At 34.9% G+C, this 20695-nt stretch overlaps 4 protein-coding genes across 7 annotated transcripts; 2 read left to right on the top strand and 2 right to left on the bottom strand.

Annotated features, from left to right (window-relative positions):
- The first annotated feature begins 25 nt into the window (after positions 1-25).
- On the top strand, positions 26-5337 carry LOC149035996 (syntaxin-7-like). Of its 2 annotated transcripts, none has more exons than XM_089190273.1 (12): positions 26-271; positions 962-1069; positions 1164-1235; positions 1388-1451; positions 1752-1848; positions 2270-2347; positions 2516-2566; positions 2935-3011; positions 3416-3500; positions 3756-3828; positions 4110-4192; positions 4859-5337. In XM_089190273.1, exons 2-12 carry the CDS (start codon positions 976-978, stop codon positions 4946-4948), a joined length of 864 nt encoding a protein of 287 aa, XP_089046399.1. In that variant the 5' UTR covers positions 26-271; positions 962-975; the 3' UTR covers positions 4949-5337. The 2 variants fall into 2 exon arrangements, with proteins under 2 accessions (XP_089046399.1, XP_089046398.1); XM_089190272.1 differs by lacking the exon at positions 26-271 and adding an exon at positions 554-691.
- A 148-nt stretch (positions 5338-5485) lies between these two features.
- On the bottom strand, positions 5486-11707 carry LOC149035995 (nuclear inhibitor of protein phosphatase 1-like). The gene is made up of 7 exons (XM_089190270.1): positions 11610-11707; positions 11479-11539; positions 9570-9723; positions 8887-9122; positions 7770-7926; positions 7120-7187; positions 5486-6422 (listed from the first exon to the last, which is right to left on the bottom strand). The coding sequence occupies exons 1-7, from the start codon at positions 11666-11668 to the stop codon at positions 6063-6065; spliced, it is 1095 nt and encodes a 364-aa protein (XP_089046396.1). The 5' UTR covers positions 11669-11707; the 3' UTR covers positions 5486-6062.
- Positions 11708-11747: 40 nt separating this feature from the next.
- On the top strand, positions 11748-18311 carry LOC149035994 (non-structural maintenance of chromosomes element 1 homolog). 3 transcript variants are annotated; one of them, XR_016181890.1, is made up of 11 exons: positions 11748-11945; positions 12069-12190; positions 12743-12820; positions 13077-13232; positions 13633-13749; positions 13866-13933; positions 14559-14650; positions 15143-15197; positions 15555-15595; positions 15727-17505; positions 18019-18311. XR_016181890.1 is itself a non-coding variant. In XM_089190275.1 (9 exons), the coding sequence occupies exons 1-9, from the start codon at positions 11840-11842 to the stop codon at positions 15556-15558; spliced, it is 798 nt and encodes a 265-aa protein (XP_089046401.1). In that variant the 5' UTR covers positions 11748-11839; the 3' UTR covers positions 15559-15608. The 3 variants fall into 3 exon arrangements, 2 of the variants coding, with proteins under 2 accessions (XP_089046401.1, XP_089046400.1); XM_089190275.1 differs by lacking the exons at positions 15727-17505; positions 18019-18311 and having other exon boundaries at positions 15555-15608; XM_089190274.1 differs by lacking the exons at positions 15555-15595; positions 15727-17505; positions 18019-18311 and having other exon boundaries at positions 15143-15504.
- On the bottom strand, positions 15943-20465 carry LOC149035993 (kelch-like protein diablo). Its single transcript, XM_089190265.1, has 4 exons — positions 19647-20465; positions 18456-18761; positions 17868-18063; positions 15943-17521 (listed from the first exon to the last, which is right to left on the bottom strand). The coding sequence occupies exons 1-4, from the start codon at positions 20359-20361 to the stop codon at positions 17032-17034; spliced, it is 1707 nt and encodes a 568-aa protein (XP_089046391.1). The 5' UTR covers positions 20362-20465; the 3' UTR covers positions 15943-17031.
- Positions 20466-20695: the final 230 nt, after the last annotated feature.

The following is a 20695-nucleotide window of genomic DNA, read 5'->3' as shown; positions in this document are numbered from 1 at the left end:
GCAGGCTCAGGGAGGCTCGGGGCTAAAAAAAATAAGAAATGATTAGGATGTCTCGTGAAGCTTACATAATGTACTGGTTAAGTGAAGGTCTTTCGTTACGAAATGGCGCAGGTCTTGCACGGTTGTTGATTAGATAACTTGTATTCTTCCGAAGATCAAGTTCAATAAATCACCTTTAAATTTAGAGGACTGCTGGTTGAGGTTATACATCACTGCTTCTAGATTCTTGAAGAGATCGGGAAATTCGTACCTAGACACGATTCCGGTTAAGGTTTGTAGCCCTTTCGTTTTCATCCGCAAAAACATGCTTGTATTTTCAGGATGTTTGTTGCCCGTTGCAAGCTTGTCCGAACATAATTTATTTGTCTTTGCTTTTGCTTTGTTGTGGTAAGTGAGGGGTTAAAGTGTACTGTGAAAAATCAGGTGTTTTTTCTGTTTTTGCTGACTCCAGGAGAATGATCCGCCTGCATATTATCACGTGATGTTGTCGATTAGCAGGACTCAGCAAGCAGTTACGCTATGAAACTGAAAATCAATTTTATCTCATTACATTTTGTAGCCTTTTTATTGCCAAGGGTTTGTTTTTACGAGCAATGCAAGTTTTGATATATTTGCAATGTGGGAGTTTTGAGTCACAGAACTTGAACAACTTCTCCTTGCCCAAAGAATATCAAGTGGAATATGAAAGAAGGTATAAGACCAAAAAATTATTTTGAAATAAAGATGGCATTGGTAAAACGTAAGTTTCTGTTTGAGTAAAAGCCTTATTTTACTTCCTGGTTGTGGTAATGACCTCGGAAACCAATTAAAACCTGTACATTTTCAATTGTTAAAAGGTGCCTAGTTAACGGGTCCAAAAGGAACATTTTAACAATACAATAGCAGTATAAACTAATACTGTGGTGTGGTTTATGTCAGTAACATATAGAGTAAATCTTTTTGTTCATTTCTGAATTTATAGTTTATTCTGCAACCATGTCTCGTGGTGAATTTGGTAGTCCCTCATATGGTTCCCTTTCTTCAGGTGTTAGAGTGAATTTTGACAGGCCATCATCCAGATACTCAGAAGGTAAAGTTGGAAAATGATGTAACATTGACAAGCATACTCAGTATACACTAGGCACAGTCATTCCTTTATTATTTCTTTGTTCTGTTTATTTCAGGTGATTTAGGTGAAAATTTTCAGATTCTCAGTGACAATGTTAGTAGCAACATCTTCCAAATTAACAACAACAGTGAGTATCCAATAACTGGTTATTTAATCAATACTTTTAAGTGCCTTAGTTGCGCTATTGTCTTTTAATGTCTCACACTACATGTGACATTAATCTGCCACAAATAATTGTAATGTATGATAATTTTGAATTTATTTTGATTTCCACTTAAGCTGCTGTATTGGAGCGCACCCTTAAACAGTTAACAGCAGGAAAAGATGGTCAAGAGGAAAAACTGTAGGTTGATTTCTGTCTTTGTTGATAAAATGTTTCATATACCACATATAGCTTTATCATCAGCAAAAGAAAAAAATATAATAAATTTAATTGTTACAAGTTTGATGATGAGACATAAGGAAAGCTAAGAAACCTGATGGTGAAATCTGTGGCCTGTTGTCCTGTTGAACCCTTATGGACCTGGCCAACCCTTGGAAAAGGAACTCAACCTTGAGAGGAGAGGTAGTGTTTCAAAAGAAGTCAATGAGAGTTGTACTCTTAGTATCCTCCATTAGCCTGACAATTCTCTTCTCTTTACAGTCATAGAGTACAGAAAGCTACAAATGACCTTGCTGGTAAAACAACTGCCATGTTGAAACAGATGAGTTCTTATTGCGTTGGAAATAGTCCTACAGTGGTAGGTGGCAATTTGAGCAAATAACAGTTCATTCATGTTAATGTCAGCTTTTTTGGTTAAAATAGATAGAAACTTCCTTTATTGAGGTATTTTTGCTCCAATAAGGTGTAAAGATTTGACCTTTCAATGTTCCAAATTGACTGTAGTGTCTTAATTGAGTCGTTTTCAAGTTCCAAAAACTCTTACTTTTGGAAACGAGACTAGTCACTAAATATTTCGTATAAAAACAAGTTTCGTTTGCACAATTAAAAAAATTCATCTTTTTTTAAAAGTTTGGTACTTACCCTTATTTTGAAAAAAGAAACAAGCTAAATTAAGAACTAATGTCATGTTTTGACATACTATTAACCGAGCTGATACTATTTACAGCATTTGCTTGCTTGTAGACTATTGTATTTTTTCTTTTTTATTTTACACTTAGAGGCAACAGCGATTACAACATGAAAGATTAAAGGGAGATTTCAGAGATTCAGTTTCACGTTACTACTCTGTTCAAAATGTAAGTAGTGGATAATTGCCACCATTTTGCTTTCTTCAATTGCTTGACATGATGATTATATAATTATATACAATCATATACTCCAATAATTATTAAAGTTGTTACAAGAAACAAAGAATTTTTTGACCAGTTTTTTATTATAATCTTGTCTGCTGTTATCCCTTGTAGAAAGTGGTTGAAAAGGAGAAGCTTCTGGTGGGCTCAACAGGACTTTCACAGGTGATCAGAAAATTGTTTTTTAACTTTTTGGTTTTATTATGAGACAGTCTAACATGTGAATATTGCTCAAGTAACAACTCTCAATTCAGTTTTTTCTATCATCAACCAACATAAATTCTTTTAAATAGATGAATTTTTTATATTATACCTTGCATCATCCAGTTTTTAGCAACAACTACCTTTTTTTGATCAGTTTTAGGGGGGGGGGGTGCAGAGAAGCAACTTCTCTGTAGTAAGGAGGTCACCATGGCAATCAAGTCACAGCTGACAGCACTGACTTGGTTTTAACCTTATTTAAATTACAGTTAGCTGGACTGAAACTTTTAGAAACCCTTTACTGATTGTGGTAATTTATGTGTTAACCACAGAGGCAAGATAGTAGAAGATATGGAGATGATGAGTTTGGAAATGAGAAAAGTGGCTTAATGGAGGATGATCATAGGAGGTAAATATAGAGAATTTACACATTTCTGATAGAAATTATGATAATGATAAAAAAAATTACTTGAACTATTTTTAATTTCCTAGTGCAGGCAAAAGATAATTTTTCCTTCATGTTTCTGGCAACCATTCTGTCCATAACTTATGGCAATTAGAAAAAATGTAAACATTGCATAAGTTTGGATACTAAACCTTCCCATTTGATATATTTTCTAACTTGTTGTACATGGGTTGTTCTAGAATGACACAAAATAGTTTCTCCCTGTAAATGGCCCTTGCTTCCTCATTTTTAGTGGAAAAAAGTGCTTCAAATTTGGAAGATTTCCTCTGGGCAGTCCATTGCTACATTTTCAACCATCCTTATCTCTGCTTATTTAATTTATCCAATTCTAATACCATTGACACCAGGCAAGAGCAAGAGCAGTTGGACATGCAGATTGACATTGATCAATCACTGATAAGAGACAGAGAGGACAGAATCCGACAGATAGAAGTAAGTCTGGGTTATATTGTTATTTTAATCTATAAAATAAGCAACTAAAAGGTGAAGTTTGGCAACAATTCAATTAAATTGTGCAAAAGAATACAAAATCCAACTTCTTGTTTCTATTCATAACTTGATATGTATTTATTGACATTTGTGTAAAACTCTGGAACTGTTACCTGAGTGCAATCTTTTAAGTGGAGGGTTGGCTGTATACAGGCCATGCAAGTTATGCTGAAGTATTTTACTTTCTGCATTTTGTAGGGAGATATTCTAGACATCAATGAAATATTCCGAGACTTAGCAACTATGGTTTATGAACAAGGAGATCTTGTTGGTAAAAAGATAATCTTGTCAAGTTTTGAATGTAGTTTTTAGTAATTTTCTGATTTGTTTATATAACAGATGGAGAAATGACACAGCCTTTTGCAGTTTCGGAATCAACTAGCCAGTTAAAATACTATATAATTAGAGATTTTCACATTGAATTCAATCAATTAATGAAGCAACTTGTTAATTTCACATCATGCAATGAGGTTACCCTTACATCTGAGCCAAAGGCCCATGTCTAAAATGAATGATGAAAGATTGAAATGTTTTTGTATGCTCTAATTTTAGATTCAATAGAAGCAAATGTTGAACAAGCACAAAATTATGTGGAGGGAGCTAATGTCCAACTCAGTAAGGCCAGTGTATACCAGGTAAGGCAGCGGTTAAGGATAAAAAAAATTTAAAAAGTTTGTTTTTGATATCGTTGTTTAGGGCAAGCATATCCTTGTGATAGTCTGCTGGTACAAGACTGACTCATGTAGCTTTCAGAACCAAAACAGGTTTCTTGAGTATAAATTGACTGTAAGCATTGCTAATTTCCAGAACAGGATATCATTCCTTTGGAGGTTACCTCTTTTATTTCGTAAATCTGAGATTTGCAGTGTGAAGTACTATTATTTGTGTCATGGCTTGGACAAATGGTGTATTTTCAGTCATTCACTCCAATCTTTGAAATGAAATGTGAAAAAATCTTAGTATGTATGAAAAGAAACATCTTACCATGGAAAGTGCTTGAACAATTCTTATGTAATTGTTGCAATGCATCAAACTCATTTGTTCACGGTGCTCAATCATTTGTTTTTTCATGCATGGCAACTCAATACTAAAAATGGTTGGTGTGCAATTTCCATGGAAGAATCTCTTTATATTTGAGAGCTAACTGGTTTTCTCTGTCTCAAGGGTTTTAACTGGAATTGAACTTATCAATGTTCCTGATAAGTAAGGGGAGACTGTCAAACAGGATTTGAAAGTATTGAGGCAATTGTTTCAGTAACATGTGCAAATACTGAACTTCAGAATTTTTTTTCCTTTCACAGAAATCAGCCCGTAAGAAGATGTGCATTTTACTTGTTATTATTGCAATCGTTGGTGGAGTTATTGGCATAATTATTTGGCAAACAAATTAACAAGCATAATTTTGACAGCAAATTACTTAGAGATGAAGAATCAAACCAGTTATGGTTTCCCCCCTAGTTCCAGAAACTGTCTGAATCAATGTTTCATGAAATTGGCATAAGGCTTTGAAAGACTTGGAAAGAGTATCACCTGGAATATGTAAACATTATTGGAAAAAAAAGCATGCAACAGTCATGTGTTTTTCAAGGAATATTTTATGGGTGTGACCTTTGGGTCATGATGAGGACTTTGGCTGAAATTGTGCTTGCCATACGTTCAATATATGAAAAGTTAAAGTTTATACATACAGGATGAAGTAAAACTTAATTCATTAGATTGGAAACTGAAGGATTACTTTATTTCAACTAATTGTTAATGAAATAAAAAGAGTTATGAAGAAGCCTTGTTGTTTAGTCCATCCATGTCCAATCCAAATTGGATTCTCACCTCAACTTCTCAGCTTTGAACTTCAGGGCCAGGAGGGGAAGGGGAACAAAACAAACCTCCGCCAAACAAAGCTCCATAGAGTGTATAACACTGCGAGTTGCTCACTTTGTAAACGTCTCAGGCCAATTTATTTGCACGTAAAATTCAAAAAGTTCCTACAGCAAAAACCATTTCTAAGTCTTCAGTTAATAATCTGCTAAAAACAAAATGTTATAATATTTTTGTACATCCCTAATTTTTTTTAGTTCTTGTACACAGTTCCAGATGGGGAAATAATTGTGACAATGATGAATACCAACTCCTTCTGGGGGCCAACCAGGAAATTTTTGGTAAACCAGACTTTCCTTATGCACAAACCAAATGTCACACCATGAACAGTAACTGTTCTACTGCTGAAGTGTTTATGCCAAACACTCTGTAGCTCTCACTAGTATTTTGTGTTTGTAGTTCCTATCTCATGTTGCCAAAGAGAGAATGTAAAATGCATCCAGGAGTCTCTTTAATCTGTGCTTTTAGTCTCTGTATCTTGCTTGACATAAGCCATGACATGGCCCATGATACAGTACAGCTATGTTCCACTAAGTTTAAAACTAAAGATTTCTTGGCATGAAACATGAACTCTAGACTCAACCATTTTGAATCTTGAAATAAGCTAAAAAGTCTTCTTATAAATAGTTGCTAAATGAGCAAAGAAGGCGTTGGTTTCTTTCCAGGCCAAGCTTCCTTAGCATACTTCTTCTTTTTAGGGGCTTCTGCAATTATCATTGTTGCATTTTGCACAACAGGCCCAGTAGGGATGGGCTCTGGAGCATGATGGACAGGGACCTCAGCCAGCTCTGGTGAGGATACATCAGGGGCTGATGTGATAGACATTCGAGGTTTATGTTGTGCAGTGGGTGAGGTAGGGCTGGTGGGTTCTGGTACACCTCCTGTGCCAGGGAGATTGGAGTAGAGACCCTGAGAGTAAGGAAAGCTTTGGAGGCGGCGTGTAATATTCTCTGTAAGGCTTCCAACTGGTGAAACTGGTCCTCGCATTTTCTGTAAAACAACAGTCTAACTGAAATACTGAGAAAGAGCCCTGACTGCACTGTTCAAAAGATGATCAAGCTAACCAAGAATTAGTATACATTTTAGATTCAGCTTTAAAGCTTTGCAGTTAGATTGATTTTTATCTTTTGTTTTATTCAGTTTTTCCTTACACTAAGATATAACCCCATCAAACATTGGCCTTAATACTTCCTTTACACTTAGAGATATATATATATATATATATATATAAATATATAGGGAGTCTGCAAGTCGATTTTCACGTGGAACAGTGCTCAATACATTGAAGCAGAGCAGAATAAATCTTTTCAGAGGAAAAAAGGACGCAACTACATTTTCCCGACAAGCCTGTTTTGTGAATCGCTTCACTCTTCAGGGATTTAATGAAAGAATATTCATGTGACTATCGTGTATATATCAGGAAAATTTACATAATACGCGGTAAACTTAAAAACTTTAAAGTTCAGCTGTTGCGTAGCAACGCTTTGTTTCTGTGTCGGCGTGAAGATACGAGTCTGTTACGCTTATTTAGTGATGAGAGGTCAGGTCAGTAAATTATCAGGAATTTTTCTTTTAGGCAGAGGTTGCATCTAGCTCTCCCTACAACAGCTCCAGTAAAAGATAAGATAATTTACCAATGACGATGATATATGACCAGATAAAAATTAACATTTAAAATGTACAGTACCTTGTTTGGAATAACAATAGATGTTTGAACCATATTTCTGAACTTTCCCACTGTGGGATCAATATCCTCTGAAATAAGAAAAAAAATCAAGTGGAGTTATTGTTTTCAATGTTTCTGAGCGAACTCAACTTTTACAGATTATGAACAAAGATACTTCTTAGGAATGTCTGAATATGAAAGTAATATGAAAGTAAGATGCTGAATCAGTAATCTGATCATATTTAGAAGACCAGGCTATAAGTAAACCTGTGAACTCAGCATACATGTAAATCTAAGTTAGTGGAGCATCTGATTTTATAGGCTGAGGTTTTCTTCGTCTTACGCTTGTGATAAATACCATTAAATTTTTTCAATATCTTCATTGTGTACATTAATTTGATAGCCAAGTTCCAGTTATTTTGAACTCTGTCTCTACATAAGTTGCTTTTAGCATTGCTACCCTTACAGTTGTTAGGACACTGAATGTTAAAGTATCTGAATGTGTAATGTATCCTGGCAGTGAACTCTGCACCATAGCTGGTAGAAAATAAACCCACCCACTTGGAACTAGTAAAAGTTTGAATCCTCATAAGCAATTCATACACCAACCTGATTTTTTATATCAGAAGGTATTCAATGTCAAAATTAATCAATTCAACCAAGATCTTTACCTGGATTAATAATTTCTTCTCCTTCTCTAAACTGGACAGATACTGAGGACCTCCGTTTCCGTTTTAAGGACGTGACACCTGTTAACTTTGTACTTCCTTCCTCTATGCCAAGAGATGAAATCCTTTTGTTATGTGCTGTGTTAAACTCTGTTAAGTCCTGTTTCCATCCAAAAAATATAGCATAGCTAAGAACAAAATTATATCTACAATTGCTATTTACATTAATATACACATTATCTTCTGTTACTTAAGTCATTTCACAAAATGTCCAAATCAGTGAGATGTTACCAGACATAAGTAAAAATACTGTAATTATTAGGTTATAAGGCATACTGTTTTTTTCAAGATATTACTAATTTCTACTAAAAATTACTGCCAAAGTTTGGGTGCATCTCATAGGCAAATATTTTCCCGAAACAATTTTTTTATCACAGTTACTGGTACAATTTCAAGCAAATAAAAGGACACAGTGTTGGTCTTTGAATTTTATAAATATGGTGGTAATCAATGTATTTTTGCATAGTGTACTTGGTCATTGACAATCAGTTACACTACCCTTGTGGTTTATTTACCAGCTTACTTATCTTGAATATGCTCTTGGTTCACTGAGTGCTTAACTACCAAATTTCACCTTTTTGACCTCTCAATACATAAAAGGCTGGTCTGAACTTTGCAAACTAGCTGCTTGTGTTGACAGACTTTTAAAAATATATATTAATTATCAATTAATATGGTTCTGCATTCACTTTATAGAAGGGTGAGCTGAGTATAGGTTCTCTTTTTTATAAATAATAAAGGAAACATCCATGACTCAGACTTAAGTTTACTAAAAACAGGGTGTTTGTTCAACTCACTGACCCTTACGAGTGACCAGCATTTTATTTCTTCTTACAATATCACCCCTGAATCAATGTCAAAAGAATAAATGAAATGATCAACAGCTGAATAATCCCTTGATTGTTACACAAATTCTCCTGATCAGTATTCTAGGAAATCAATGAAGAACAGAGTGGAGAATGTGCATACCAATGTTAGCTTGGGGAGGGTTAATTTAAGGTTTTCTCACTACAGGTTTTGAAATAGTTGTTTGAAAGAAAATCAAAATGTTAATTCTCACATCTAATTCTGTGTCTGATTCAGGAAGTCCCAGTAATCCTCCTTTTGAACTTTCTTCATTATCATCCTCCATTTTTCCTGAATCATCTGCTTGTTTAAGTCCAGTATTTGGAATTGCTGGCTTTTCTCGTAGAACATAGCTTCTTGAAGATGCACCAAACCTTATCACACTATCTACCTGAACTTGTGTTGGTTTTTGAGGCTCCAAACGTATTGTGCCAATAAAAGTACCATGTGCTGGCAAATATGAAAACAGAAACCAAAAACATATCTTTGTGAAGAATTATTGTAAAATAGTCCCAGCCTGTGAAATTTTTAACAAGTTGTACAAATTGCCCTTTCATAACAGTCAGAAGAGTTTAAGGGCCTCCTGATATCAGCCTCATCAATTGGACTGCCTTAGTACACTGTTTCTGACCTTGCCTCAGTATTATGAACTCAAAAACTCCTATTAGTGAATGATCAGCACCTTACTTCTCCTTAACATTTCAAAATTAAGGCTTCAACAGAGAAGGAAATGAGAAATAAGAAATAACAACTACAGGGATGCTGTCTTCTCAACACTAGCTAACAAGTAAGTAATGAGAAAGAATAAGACAGGTTACATTTGACTAGTTGGGGACATTTGATTAAGCTTGCAGAACTTCTCTTAGATTTATACCTTATACACTGAAAGCTACTCACTGCTTTTAAGATCAATCAAAAATGATCTATTCAGGTGTTTGTGGAAGACCAGAGCTGCATGGACTCGGGAACATGATGTATGTTCCAAATTAAAATCACAAGCCTCTTTGTTTCTTCCAAATAAGTAGTATGGCTTCTGATCAATAATTAGTTTCTATATCAAGATATATTCAAAATTGCATAAATATTTTCATGACAAAACTAAAAGAGCATAATTAGTAATCATAGAAATGAATCATGTTGTCACCAAAAATATTTCAAAAGGTTTATTTTATTGTGCCAAGTGACCCACTAATCTTGGCAGTCATTTCAGTTCCTTGGCATGAAATAACAAGAAAATATTTGGCTCTTGTTCATGACCAACCATATGGGTTAGTATCTCTCCCAGTGTCATAAACAAAGCTTAAAGATTACTCTGTAAGTCTGTCTGAGGAGTAATAACACCCATCTATACTCAAGATGAGATGCCTAAAGCTCGCCCACTGCTGATCTAGCACATTTAAACCATGCAAACCAGCTGATATGGAAGCACAGTCTGTTCTAGTGCAATGTATCAAATTCATTCATGGACATTTTAACTTTATTTTTCCCTAGACTCTCCATAGTAAATGACAGAGAAATTCCACGTTACAGTGCATCTTTTCAGTAATTGATTGAAGAACAAAAAAGTAGCACAAGAGTGCACATACTACTGCTGTTCTAACACACAATGACATGAAATTAGAAGATCCTCGCAGCTAAGAACACTACTGAAACTAGTAGTTGTAAGTAAGACCTGAAAAATCTTCTTTCACTCGGATGTTTATTTGTACCCAATTCATTGACCAGCTCCCAGTTGGCTTGTTGGCTCAATTGGTAGAGCGCTGCACCGGTATCGCAGAGGTCATGGGTTCAAATCCCGTACGGGCCAAAAATTTTTTTCAGGTCTTACTTACAACTACTAGTTTCAGTAGTGTTCTTAGCTGCGAGGATCTTCTAATTTCATCTTTCCACCGCAGTGCAAATATGTGAATTTTTTCATATATCTAAAATCTTCTTTCACTCGGATGTTTATTTGTACCCAATTCATTGACCAGCTCCCAGTTGGCTTGTTGGCTCAATTGGTAGAGCGCTGCACCGGTATCGCAGAGGTCATGGGTTCAAATCCCGTACGGGCCAAAAAAATTTTTTTCAGGTCTTACTTACAACTACTAGTTTCAGTAGTGTTCTTAGCTGCAAGGATCTTCTAATTTCATCTTTCCACCGCAGTGCAAATATGTGAATTTTTCATATATCTAAAATCTTCTTTCACTCGGATGTTTATTTGTACCCAATTCATTGACCAGCTCCCAGTTGGCTTGTTGGCTCAATTGGTAGAGCGCTGCACCGGTATCGCAGAGGTCATGGGTTCAAATCCCATACGGGCCAAAAAAAATTTTTTTCAGGTCTTACTTACAACTACTAGTTTCAGTAGTGTTCTTAGCTGCGAGGATCTTCTAATTTCATCTTTCCACCGCAGTGCAAATATGTGAATTTTTCATATATCTAAAATCTTCTTACACAATGACATCTTCACGATTATTGCAGAACAGAAGCACATAACCATGGAGTCTAATTGTTTTATGGAAGGGAGCAAAACTTCGTTCGTGGTGACACGATATATGCGTCTGTCCATCAATGTATATAACTAGCAATCAATCAAAATGCATGTATAATTCAGCTTTAATATTTTAATGTATATAAATCCTTCAATATGAACTTTAAATTAACTAAAGCACTGTATAATCGACAACAAAACTACCGTATTGTGTTGCGTTGTTGAATTCTGAAAAAAGAGTAGCTTACTTCTCAATAATTGAGCTATAAAACTTAACACGTGTTTGTGTCTATAGCATGATCTTTGGTATTTGTTTTGATCTAAGAGGTTTACCTCCACTAAATTCGTCTGTTTCATAACATCTAGATGAAGTCCCTGTGGTGGTTTTCCTGCCCTGAGAGAGATATCATTTGTGTGTTCATATAATCACCAAATAACAAACCAGGTGATCTCTAAAACCTTACCAGCCGGGAACGTCGAAAGGTGGATTGTTCGCAGGGACAGAGGTTTTGGTGGCCGCCATTTTGGCTCGCTCGGTTTTTCCGAGAGACTGGTACTCAATAAATGTACTACATATCCCGGATATATACTTCCCAGGATCCACCTGTTTGAATTTCCCGCCTTTATCTGACTTCCGTCTTAGTGAAATTAACAACCTCTTGCTCTCTTGCGCAGTTCGTTCAATCGAATCACGATGAGGGATTCCCATCGACTTTTCTTGAAAAGCCTGATGTCTAAACAGTTTCTTTCTGAGAAGGAGACTAAGACTCTTTACCAGAAATCTTACAGCGCCTTTGGAGGTAAGAAAAAGGTCTCAGTTGCTTTTCCTACCTTATTTTAGTTTTAGAAAATCTGCACGAATACTGGTCGAAATTTATCATACGTTAGAAATAACCTCATCAAGCGTTTTAAAACGATTTCAGATGAAAGCCTTCCGGAAGATTTTGAAGCATTCTTAGCAACTGTTAACAAAAATTTGAAACCTTTCTTTATGGAGATCAGACGAGGAGTTTCGGAAGAAGATGGAGCCGTCCATTTCGGTTTGGTAATGTGTTGGTGATTGTTGTTGTGTTGGAAACTTTTTTATTTATGATCTTTGATTCAACACGACAGGCCTCTGCAACTTTTTTTTACCCACTAAAGCACCCTGATTTGGTTTTTTTTTTTTTTTTTTTTTTGCTAAAAATAATTTTTAGTGTCTTGCAATACACAGATCACAAATTTTAAATTGCAGGGACCAATCACATTGTTTTTGTTTTTGTTTTTGTTGTTTTTGTTTATTTTCTTTTTTGTGTATCTTGCACCAATCAGACTGGAGCTGCAAACTAACAGCCAATTTAAATGGAGACTAAAATGCTTCAGGTCAATGGGATTGTGGCATGCTATTTGTTTTGTTTTGTTTTGTATCTTGCAGTAATCAATAAAGGAATGCGATATTTTTATTTTATTTTGCTACACCAATTCTGAATATAGGAAATAAGTTTTTTAATGAAAGTTCTAATATGACGGTGTTGTGTTTAAACAAGGTATGTAAGAAGGAAAAACTGCATGCTTTCAGGGAAATAATTGTTGGAACTATCTGTTCCTTCCTCCCAAGGTCAATACTACAGAGGACGAGGCTTCAAAACTGGCCACAGATTTTTCTCCAAGTGATATTGCATTCTTCAAGAAAGCTGTAAGAATACATGTAGAATTCATTTACCACAATATAAGAGCATATTGAAATTAACTTTTCCTAATTCTATGCAGATGAACAAATTGAATTTGGTTCAGATATGAAAATTGTCATAACCTTCAAGAACCAAACAGATGAATATGAGATGACTTCAATGATATGAATGTTTTCCCTTCAAAGCTGCTTCATGAATAAGTAATGCTTGAATTATGGAAAAACACTTGGGTTCAAAGCTTGTGTTTGTATGTCTGTGCAGATGGACCTGATAGTTGCCTCTCCAGGTGGGTTGGCATCATCTGTGGAAATACTCAATGCTGCACATGAGTTGGAGAAAACCATCAAAATAAAGATGAGTATGACTCATGCTGAGAACCTGGTTGAAAGACTTATTAAAGATAAATGGATGTCAGAGGTCAGTCCATACTTATTAACAATGTTGAGACTTAAATTTAATCAACTCTCTGATTTTCCAAAGTTATAAGGAAATAGTTTCTCCTAAGAATTTTAAGAGTGGCAGATAGGTGATGATAATAAATAAAATTATAAATCAAGGACTATAAATATTCTAAGGGATGCTGTAGAGAGGAATTGATGATCATTAGTTTGTAGAATTGTCAGTAGATCTTGGTACTGGATTCAAAGGTTACTTGATGGCTTTCACATTTGACCAAGCCATATGATTCTTCAGTCAAAGGTAGATGTAGTTGTTGAAAAAAAAGAAACAGTTGCTAGTGACAGGAACTAACTCTGACATCACAACAGAATATATATGAACAGTATTCAATCCATGGAACTGGTTTTTTTCATTTCAGTTTTCAGGGTCATACTCTCTAGGACCAAGAGCAATGTTGGAACTACGTCCATATCTAAAGCGAGTTTATGAAGATGAAATAGTGGACTGTATGATTTGTCATGACATAGCTGTAAGGGTTAGTGCCTCTACTCATATGGTTTTTGGTGGATAGTTGTTAGATTTTGCAAGGGTTTATCTCTTTTATCTGTTGACAAACCACTTTTGAAGTGCAACTGTTTAATTTTATGTCAGGGACAGTGTTGCACTCAGTGTGATGGCAAGCTTCATAATCATTGTGCAGCTCGCTTCTTTAATGGAAGGTAATTAATGTACATTTTAAAAAAAATACAGATTACAAATGTGAGGTGTGGTGCACTTTGGATCAAATGTAGTGAGATTTAGTGATCACTTTGAATAGAGCCAGCTTAGGTAGTGTGTTCAGACTGATGTATTTGAGTACTTTGATTAGACATTTATGTAACCCTTGAAGTTTAAAAGTGACACATCATGAAATAAACATTTTAACCATTTCACTCTCACACATGATGAAGAAGTAATTCTGCTCTAAAATATCAGTACAGTATAGGCAATGAAAATGAGGAAAAACATGAACTTGGGAACATAACTTGATTAAACTCTAAATTCTGGCAACTAATTGTACAAAATGTAAAGCAGAGTAAGAATAGTCAATTTTGAATCTTGGAAACGAAAGGGTATAGTTGCATCCTTCAAAAAAAAAGATTGGAATGTTCACATGGGAAGAATTATTGTCAGGATGAAGAGCCAGCTGAACTTTGTGTTTAAGGAGATAACAATTTTGACAGAGAAATAAAGAATTGTAAGGTAGGATCTCAGATGCTGATCTAGCTTAGTAGATTTAGGTCTTTTGAGGAACCCTTAATCTGCTGGTAAAAAATCCTTGTGTTGTTTGATTAAACCCAACAGAGCTCAGAAGACGTGTCCAAACAAACAGTGTGGTGCTATGTGGACACATAGAGTTCCTCAGTTGTCAACGTCATCTCCTTCTCAAGTGAATGGTTAGTTAAATCATGTAAAACTATTTTAAAGATTGTTATTTTCTGGTTGTAAAAGCAGTTACCTATTTCTGTCATTAAGAAATTGTTTACAAGTATCAGAGCAAGGATTGTGCTTTGATGATGAAAATTTTCATTTCGTGCCTGTGAGTCACAACAAACTTCTCACTGTATCATCATCATCAATGGTGTTATCTTGATATAACACTAGTTAAAGAGATTGTTAGAATTCAATTTTGAAATTTTTCTTGATTTTGGCATATGCTTTATAGACAGAGGTGTGTTTGGGAAGGCTAGAAAAATCTCCTGATAAAATTTGAACATTTTGCAACAAAGAAATGGAGAGACCTTTTAAATATCAGAGGACTTGCTTGCAAATTGATATTTTAAGTCAGGTAACAGTACTGATGTAGTTCTTAATTCTCTATGCTGGAAAAAAATTAAGAAGTGTATAGCAAAACAGGCATAACTAATGTATGCTATTGTGTGTTCAAGGTGAAAGTAATGCCGCAGCTGGAAGGCATCACAAAAAGAGGAGAAAGAATACAAAGTAACACAGACTTTGATATATGAGGAGACAAACAGAAAATTGATTTAAAAAATTAGGAATATTAGACTTTCATGTTAAGAGCACAGGGAATTGTGAAAATTTCCACCAGCAGTTTCACCACGCTCTTCATGTAAAACTAAATTATACTGAGCTAATCTGCATCAACAGTCAATTATAGTGGTAGTTGGAACATTTTAAGTTATTACATTTATAAGCCTGAATACTCCAAAATTGTTTTCCCTTTTTACTTGAATGTATGCCAAAAATTTATACTGATGTTCTTAATAAAACAATATTTATACTGAGAGTTCCAGTGTTAAATGACATTTTTCTTTCTTTCCACTTTTCACATTTTAGGTAGTAGTGTGGTAGCATCTTTGAGGATATCACATTAAAAAGTGTGACAATCCCTGTTGTTTTGGTTTGCTTTTTTGTGTTGTTTTGCATGTTTGTTTGTTTGTCTTGTGTGTGTGTGCTTATTGCATTTCTTTCCTCCATTTTGGTGAGTTTTTGTTGGGTTTCTTGTCAGATGATGTTCCATCCATCAGTGAACATCATGGAACAACCCTTCAAAACCAAAGAATCTAAATGCCCCAGCTGAATCTGTTGGAAACAAACCAACAAAAGTGCAGCATTAAGCTGTGATAGGTGATGTATAACCAGTAAACCTTATAGTTAGATGAAAACTGAGAGTAAATGGCCAAAACATTTTAATCTTCATGTCACAGGTCACGTTTCAAGGAACTTTCTTTTAAGACAAAACACCATACTTTATTATTGCCCTTCGCCACTATAATAAGTTATTAAAATATATTTGGGACATACACATTAACATGCTATTTTATACTAGTCAAACTATACAAATAACTTATAAATTCTTGGCATCTAAAACATTTTTGTTATTGCTCTAACTATGATAAAAAATTTTATTGAAATGTGAAGTAGTATTCTGCTCTGTTTCTTTTACGGTTTGATGATGTTCCTCTTCTTTTCTGAATGACTAGAGTTAAATAATTATCGTATGTACATATATATATATATATAATCATATTTCTTAATCTTTTTTTTTTCACACTCTTATAATTTAGTAACTGACAAAATGTTATGTAAATAACAAATGAAACACCTAATTTTCACATAAAAAATGTTGATTTTGTGCTAGTTTTTAAATTGATTTTCTCTTGTAACAATATTTACACAGTGAATTAATTACTGTTAATAAGGCCATTAAAACCTTATACTATCTGTGCATAACCAGGTTAATGGACCAAATTCATGTGATAAAGTTATTAAGATGTGGCAAGTTTTCTTTCTTCATTTTACATGCATAATTCTAGGCAAAGCTGTTTAATATTTCTGTTTAAATACTATTAAGACTCAATCTAGCAAAGGAGAAACCCATATCCTGGGTAAATTTTGCATAATTTTTATACCACAAGTATCTTTTTTTTTTTTCATTAAATCTTGAACCCCCAGAAATGATAAGCATATAACTTTCTCCTACAACTTTAATACAGTGATTGCCAAACAAGATTACCTAAACAATTTTAAACTTAAAAATATCAGAGAATCAACACAAGTTTATTCTTCATGCAAAATTCCCAAAAAACAGACTTCCCTACATGTCTCTTATTAATTTACATGGAACTGACATATCTAATGGCCTGACTCACCAGCCATATGATCTTTTCCTGGAATTTCTATTGAGTGCAGCCAGAGAGGAGAATTACTACCTAGCTCATGAGGGTCAAAAGGTAAAACTACCAGTACTTGCTGCTAAATAAAATGACAAAGGTTCACTTCAGACATATTGATGCTTGATGCTCTGATTGCTTTATATAACAGCCACACCCATCCCTTCTATGGCAAGAGGTAATGAGGAAAATTCCTCCCACTTGTTACTCAAGGGATCATAGCAATCAATCTTTTCTGTTTCAACATTTAAGCAAGCACCACCTATGGCATATAGTCTGTCATCAACTGCCACCACTCCTGGACTCTCTCGTCGCGTCAGCATGGGGGGTAAAGATAACCATCTGTTCATCCGTGGATCAAAACATTCAACAGAATTGTGATCCTCATCATAATCACTACCACCAACCACAAATATTTTGTTCTTTAATACTGCAGCACCAAAATACCTCCGTCGATAGCTCATAGCAACACAAGCACTCCAGCGATCCAGGCGTGGATCATACCTCTCAACTGTGTTTAAGATTGACACACCATTATCACCTCCAATTGCATAGATAGTGCCATCTAGAGTTACCATGGCAACACCCTCTCTCATTGTGCTCATGGGCTTCATGTGAGTCCAAACATCTCTGGAGAAAGAAACAAGACAGATTTTCACTTGTAGGAAGTTTAAAGGTGGTGGGGGGGGGGGGGTAAGCTCATCAAATTTAGTCTCTGCTAATTATTGAAAATATTGGGTTGATACTGATGAATCTATGAAAAATTCACAAAGGGTGTCCAAGAAGTTAGGCTTCAAAACCTTGCTGCTTAACCACACATTTTATTAGGGATAGTGCTCATTTATTTATTTTTCCTCTTTTTCCAGGTTAAGATATCTGTATAAAAACTGTATTTAACACTGTGCAATGGATATATCATAGTAATCTAATTGGTGACTAATAATTTCTTTTCAAAAACAATCAAATTAACATCAACCTGACTGGGTCATATCGCTCCAAACTGTTGTATTCAGAACGGGAAAAGTCACTTCCTCCAGATGCATACAACCAACCATCTAATTCTACCAAACCAAAGGCGTGTCTTCCACATGCCATAGGCTGAACATATGTCCATTTATCTGTTGCAGGATGGTAACATTCCACAGAGCTGAGAGCAACATCACCATCACATCCTAAACAGGAAATGAAATTATTCAAGACATCTTATTTATAATAACTATCAAATTAATAAGTTTAACAGCCAAATGTAAGATTATCAAGGAGTTTTGAATTAAGTTAACATAGTACTACTACAACTTTCTACTTGTTAATATTGTACATTATTTATTTCTAAAAGTTGCTTTAACTTTATAAAGTTTGAAAATAGTGGGTCTAAAAATAAAGATTGTGGTGTTGAAATAAAGATTGTAGTGCAAATCTATAACAATGGGGTCATGTTAAATCCTTAGAGTTCATGGTCATCCACATGTCTGATAAGATGCCAACTGGGTAGTTTGTTTGCATGTGTACTGCAACTACAGCTGAAACTAGAACTTTCATGTCTACAAAAAGCTAACTTGCTAACCTCCTGCAGCATAAATATGTCCACTGTATACAGCGACACCTACTCCATCCCTATGCTTGTTCATGGGTGCAACCTCATCCCATGTGTTAGTCTCAAAGTTAAACCGTCTAACACTGTTGAATACTCTATTGTGTATTTCTCCCCCAACAATGTATATCATTGTGCTCCCAGCCTTGCGCCTTGCCTCTGTCACAAATGAAATCTGGTCACGCCTCTCAGGAAGCAGGTGATAGTTTTTTGCCTCACTGATTAACCTCATACAGGAGTCATTGCATTCCACCAGTTTCTCACTTTCAATACAGTCAACTGAAAATAAAAAATTGCCTTTAATGGAAGGAAGAGGATAGTGTTGCATCACGTGTAATCATAATAATAATATTAATACTTGATTGCATAAAAATTAATTACCATTATTATAATCATAATTATGATAATAACATTTAGCTTTGGTTTATTTAGTAACATAAGACTACAGAAGAAGAATAAACATGATTTCAAATTTACAAAAGGAATAAAAAGGAAATGCAGTAAACATTTTCAATGAAAAATTTAAGCAGAATCAGTAATAAAATCTATCACAAAGAATAATAACATTTTTCGTTTAAGCCATACTGCAGACTCAAACTAGTCAAAATATTAAAAAATGTCGATTCTATCCGCTAAAAGCAATTTTGGTGATATAAAACTGAAAAGTTTCATTTCAGTAATTTCCTCGTTTCGTTCTGTTCAGTTTTAATTTCATTTCCTTGATATCAAAATTGACTCTCATTATAAAAAATCACGGAAATAGATTTTTAAGGTGGACACGTTTAAAAGTCTCAAAAGGAATTTAGAACAGCTACAGAAATTAAACAGTTCTTTTTTCGATGAAAGTGAAACGATAACCTACTTGCGTGACTTGTGAAATAGAACTTCCATATCAGCAGGACATTCGAAAACGAGAATTTCTAACACGAGAATATCACGAGAATTTTTCTTTCCTTAAGCAAATAAACAACATGACTTGAAATAAATCTGGAACATCCTGACTGAAGTAAAAATATAATAAAAACGAAAATAATAAAATATTAACAATTTTTCAATATAAAAAAGAAAATATTTCATACGGAAATATTATTTGCATTTTGGGTTAAATGTGTATATTAAATTATCTCGTAATTTAGTTGATATATCTTTGTATGATATTCTTACCTAATATTTTCGGTGGTAGTAACGGGAGTCTAATGTCTTTAAGAAATTGTGGTAGGTGTTGCTTCCGTCTGGGTTCATCGTAACGAATCCATTGTATAACAGCATCGAATACTTCTTTTTCACTTGCTACATCAAGGAAATCACTCTTCGACATGGTTGATATCTGCTCGCTGGTGGCGTTGAGAAATTCCTCAGACTTGATGACCTCGAGGAAATGTTTTTCTGCGTAGGACTGAGCGGCATTTTTGAGTTTATAAAAGCCGTGATGGTCCGCAAAATCTCCGATCCCAAGACAATTAGTGGGATGTAATTGATTCTTCAAAAATCCACAACACGATTCGATGATTGTACTGAACTGCAGTAAATTCGACACCGATAGAAGATTTTGCACGTTTTTCTCCGTGATTGTTATGGTCGATGTGTAGCAAAAGTTGACAATAAGATCTAGTGCTTCGTAGTCTATTCCTTTGAGGGAAATCCTCTCTTGAACGCTCTCACACATGTCCGTGGTAAACATTGAATAAAAGTACGCACTATTCGCGGCTAAAATCACACGGTGAGCTCTGATTTCTTGTTCATCGACGATCAAAACTACGTCACAGAGTTCCCTTTTTATATACAATTTCTTTAGCATCTCCAGAACATGGCAAGCGTGGAATGAGTCCTTGTAATTGAGGACTTCCATCAAGCTTTCTCCGTCTACCGCGGCGGCCATTTCCTTTGTTTATTAATGTATATCCCAAAATACACTTAGAGCGTCGCTTCATACACCTGGTATGTTCCCAGGGAAAACCCTAACAAGTGAACCGTGAGTTGTTTCACATAATTGGTTGCCCAATAAACCAAAAACATTCCAATATCTATCACGGTTTTTCAAATTTGAAGGTTCATTTCCTAGACAGAAACAACACATGGCCAATCAAAAGCTTGTAAAACTGATTTAATAAATGGTGTTAATTTAAGCACTGGTATAAATTTTTTGTGTTGTTTGATGTTGAAGTAATAACATTGAATGATAATCCATTCAGGCTTTGAGAAAATCATCACAA

Source organism: Pocillopora damicornis, chromosome 12, assembly GCF_964200805.1.
Source record: "Pocillopora damicornis chromosome 12, jaPocDami1.2, whole genome shotgun sequence".
Lineage (NCBI taxonomy): Eukaryota > Metazoa > Cnidaria > Anthozoa > Scleractinia > Pocilloporidae > Pocillopora > Pocillopora damicornis.
The sequence above is the reverse complement of the archived record's forward strand: the minus strand, read 5'-3'. Positions and strand labels throughout refer to the sequence as shown.